Here is a 4,623-nt window from a genome sequence, read left to right as displayed (position 1 = left end):
CACTAGATTGCAAGAATAGCTTGTGTTCTTAGTTACTCATACACAGGAAAACTTCCTTAGCATGTCTATAGGCAATTCATCTGATCTCTGGCACTCAAATAACTGTGCGACAACACAGAGTTGCATTAGAGAATTAAAGAATGAATGTAATCTACTAGTAACATTGTTAAACAGATCCACAATCCACTAGGGCATAAGAACTAACTCAACAGCTAAGAGAACCTGAAAATATTCCGATTTGCTAACTACAGATGAACAAGTAATTTCAAGAACCACATACAAAAATGAATATATGCAACTTCATCCTTCGGTTACTACATACCAAGTGAACCAAAAAATAGCAGTTGCCCATTGTTTCGACAAGTAGCTCTTTTTAGAAGATAAATCAAGTTCAAGGCAACACTTGACCGACTATTCAACCGTCAGACAAGCTTCACTATTTCTTAAAATTTCAGCCACTAATAACTAAAAAAGTTGCTATTTACTGCTTCAAGGCAACACAATTTAAATCCGAGTTTTTTAACTAGCTCGGACTGATGTCTGGCCGGTTCTCGGTTCGATCAGTTTGATCGACTGGTCTGATTCGAATCTGAAAGCACTGCTTCCATATTGTACTTTAAGAAGACAAACCAAGAAACAAAAAAAAAAGGAAAAAAAAAGGAAGCCAACCTGTGGTTGTTCAAGCTAATTTTAACTAGTGCTAGATTCTACAAACAAAATCGCCAACTAATCGCTCTTGGTTTGGGTAATGTAAAGCATGGGAAAATCAGATAGGTTAAAGTTATGAGTTTCTCACATCAGTGAATGAAAATTTGCAGCCAAATCGTCCTGGGACAACTCAAGACCAAAATCAAAGGGGGAGAAAAAAACTAGTGTGCTTGACCGCTATAACAAATTAATGTAAAGACAAATGAGAATCCCAGAAGAACATACATCCCAAAAAGACATATTCATAAGCAAAATCCATGGGACAAATCAATGTAAGCAAAACCCAAGAAAAAGAGAATAGGAGGAAACTAACTCCATACCCGATGTAATTACTACTAGTAAGTATTTACCTGAGGAAGGGAAAAAATAATCTTGGTAAGAGCCTAATGATGTAGCATGATAATTAGCAGCAACAAATTAACAATTTAGTGAGCAATTGAGAGTGATCCACTAGTAAAATGATATTGAAGCTTAGGATTTCTTATGCTACATGTTAACCAAGCGCAGGAAGTATGCAGGTACACAGCTGAAAAGCTGAATCTGAACAAGCATGATTTGCTGAGCTCTTTTTACATCCCAACTCAGAGAAAAATATGGCAGGCCTGCGAAAAGAAATGGAATTGATGAATTACAAATTTATTCAATAGCTAATAGATAAGGTTACCATGAGAAAGATATTTATTATTGTGTTGCAATCAGAGCCAACAAATTGTTGATTTGGATTAAGCGTCAAAGCAAGCTGATTTTGGGGGTTGCTCTGAATATGTTTGTTGATGATCATCTAACCAGTAGAATGTGGCAAGGACCGAGGACAAAGCTCAGTCTCGAGTCTTCACTGCATGATTCATGATTGATAATCAGTTTCTACTTTCTATAGTCCCTAGCATCTGCAGGCAGGCAGCTGTGCGCTAGAGTTGAGATGAATCATGATTCATGATTGATAAGGACTTGAGAAATTGAGATATGCTGAGTTTGTTGTTGGTCTTTTATTCAACTCCAGCAACAGGGTTTTTGGGCATGACTTGCAAGGTGTAAAAGAAGAGAAAAGCGACCTCAAAGCAGCCAGCTGCAAGTTCCTTCGAGTTAGGAGGAGAGCCCATTGATTTCAGGTGCATCAATCAAATTATATCCTATACGATGACAAAGCAACCAATGTTTACGATGACAACATATTCATTGATAACTTTTACATCTCATTTAACAAACGTTTGTCAATCAAGCATCAAGATTCTAGAGCGACTATGGTGGAAAATACTTTAATGTTTACAGCTACACTAATAGCTACCCTTATACTGAGTAGTGCGAACCTGAGTACAATATTCCTATGTTAGGATGTATGGAGTAACCTACGTAAATTCCCACCTTTCTGCCAAAACAAGAAGTACTTAGATGTATTGACTGAGGAAAGAAGCAGCTTTTCTACTTTCATTCGTTCCTTATCTTGCAGAAGACACAACAATATATACGATTGTCCGGAAGATGATCAACTATCACAAAAGTTTATAAGATCATACTCACTCAACCAGGCTTCCAATAACCTTACAATCAAAACCAGTACTTGAACGGATTGCGAGAAATGTTCAGCAACTTGAAAGGATATTCTAGGTATGCAAACACAGTTAGACAACCTTTGAGGAATTGCAGAATTCTAGTAAAACTTCAATTTCATCAGCAGAAAGTACAGGCTAGAGATAGCAACTTCAATCCTCTTTGAAAGATGTTCTACGCAGCATTTCAGAATTTACAATGACATAAAAGCATTGGAGTTAAGGACTAATCTTCACTGTCAGAGCTACCAACATCACTGCTATAATCACTACTGTCATCGTCAATGTCAAGCTGCACATGCCGAACTTGTATAGGCTCGGGTGCCTTTGTAAGCATCGGAGGGGGGATATGCTGAGGTTGTTGCTCTTCAATTCTAGGAGGTACAGGAAGAGAATCCAATGGGGGCAGTGCCACTGGATCACCAGGTTTCCAACCAGGTGGAGGAAGAATTGGTAGATCACTGGGCAACTCCACGGGCATTCCAGGTTTCCATCCTGATGGCACAGAAATATTAGGTGGAAGCAGACCCTGCATTCCAGCAAGATTGGCAAGTGGATTTGGCTCTGCTGGTTGCCCAACAGGAGTTTCGATCAATGGCTCAATAGTTTTCTTCTTATCCTCATCTGTTTTTGGTAAACCAACATTGAGATCAGCAAAAGCGTACAGTTGGGATGCCCGCATTTGCTCCTCCTGTGGAGCAGGTGGGAGTGCCCCACGGAGAGGAGCCTGTCCAGCACCAAATTCTGGTGGTGCAAAAGTAGTGTAGCTTATCCTATGGGCATATGACAATATATCAGAAAGCTTCAGCTGAGATGCCACAGTGGTGGTTGAAGAATCTTCTGCAACATCTTCTGACTTGGACCGTTTTGAACGGCGATAATCCGAGTAATCATCCACAAGGTTGTCAAGAACCTGCTCAGCTTCTTTGAGCTTGCTTGCAAGTGCAAGAATTGCAGCATCTTTTGACCTGATTTCATGCGAGAGTTTCTGTTTTCCATCTTGAAGATCAAGAATTTCTTGGAGCTCTGCAACAGCTTCAAATAGCTGAGTTTGAAGGTTTGTGAAAAGAGCGAGAATTTCTTTGGAGGAAGAAGGATAAGAATCTGGTGCAGTTGATGTCAAAGGTTGGGATTGGGAAGACAAGAAGGAGGGCAGGGAACCTCGAAATGCGCTAATCCAATGCGACCTATTAGGTGAGACATCAAAGAGTCTTGAGGCAAGTAAGGACATTTGCAGAAGAATAGACTGAGCTCTTGGCAGAGGGGGAAGGAGAGGAAGAAGTGTTGAAGAAGTTGGAATAATGCTTGATGCATTTGACTGTTGATTGGGTGGATGAGATTGCTGGGCTTGGGAGGCAAACTTAGCCGGAGTAGCGTTTTGAAGAGAAGGTGAATTTGGATTTGGTAAGCCTAGCCGAGCCGGAGATTGCACAATCTGATGTGGAACATTCTGGAGCATTTTTGCACTTGGTTTCACCTTCAGCAAAACCTAAATCATCAAAAAAAGAAAAAAGAATTACAAGTGAATTCAATTAAGTACAATCTAACCACAAGTAGAATCCAAATAGAACAAGGCACCACACTGGCTTTGTTAGAGGGAAAAAAAAAGAAAAAGTATAAATAGATTGGTCCTGATAGAACCAGATCATTCAAGGCAAAAGAATGCTTGTTTCAGTTGATTTTGATCAACAATTTGCCATATAGAAGAGCTAAGACAAAAGGGGAAGAGAATGCAACTTTAAAGGACTTGTATCCATCAACAATTTTATGCATCTATGCCTCCTGGCTGCTTTGTTCATCAATTCCACATCCAAAGTAATAGCAACTCATTAAATATCAACTTGAGGAAACATATTTACTAATATTTGATTTTTTCCCATTTCCCAACTTGTGCTTTGATTTTTTCCTTTTATAGGGATAAATTCCGATTATGTCCCAAGAGGCCTTGTTCCTTACCAGCGCCTATGCCAAACACAATAAAAGGAAATGATTAGTCGATTGCAAGGAACTCAAAGAAATTCAAATACATAGAAATTAGTCTATTGAGTCCAAAGAAAACTTTTTCTTCTTTCTGTACAAGTTATTGCAACGAACTAAATACATTGCAAAGACAATTGATGTATATGATAAAAGAAAAATATAGTAAGGTTTATATCCATCCACTAATCAAGTCGTATCTTCCTAATTCCTTATCTGTCCTACGCCATGTGAATGTGAGACATGTTTTTCAAAGGCAGTTTTCTCATGCTCACTTAAGTTTCATGATGTTATCAGTGAAGCACATATTGTTGTACTATTCCTTTCTTGAGGTTTAATTTCTTTTACATTTTTTTAAAAAAATTTTTTAGTGTGAGTGGGAGGATTGGGA

General features: G+C 38.7%; 1 protein-coding gene across 1 annotated transcript; it reads right to left on the bottom strand.

Annotated features, from left to right (window-relative positions):
- Nucleotides 1–2,231: 2,231 nt before the first annotated feature.
- On the bottom strand, nt 2,232–3,714 carry LOC113765630 (mediator of RNA polymerase II transcription subunit 4-like). The gene has a single exon (XM_027309868.1). The coding sequence runs from the start codon at nt 3,712–3,714 to the stop codon at nt 2,482–2,484; it is 1,233 nt and encodes a 410-aa protein (XP_027165669.1). The 3' UTR covers nt 2,232–2,481.
- Nucleotides 3,715–4,623: the final 909 nt, after the last annotated feature.

This window comes from Coffea eugenioides, chromosome 3 (genome assembly GCF_003713205.1).
Source record: "Coffea eugenioides isolate CCC68of chromosome 3, Ceug_1.0, whole genome shotgun sequence".
NCBI lineage: Eukaryota > Viridiplantae > Streptophyta > Magnoliopsida > Gentianales > Rubiaceae > Coffea > Coffea eugenioides.
The sequence above is the reverse complement of the archived record's forward strand: the minus strand, read 5'-3'. Positions and strand labels throughout refer to the sequence as shown.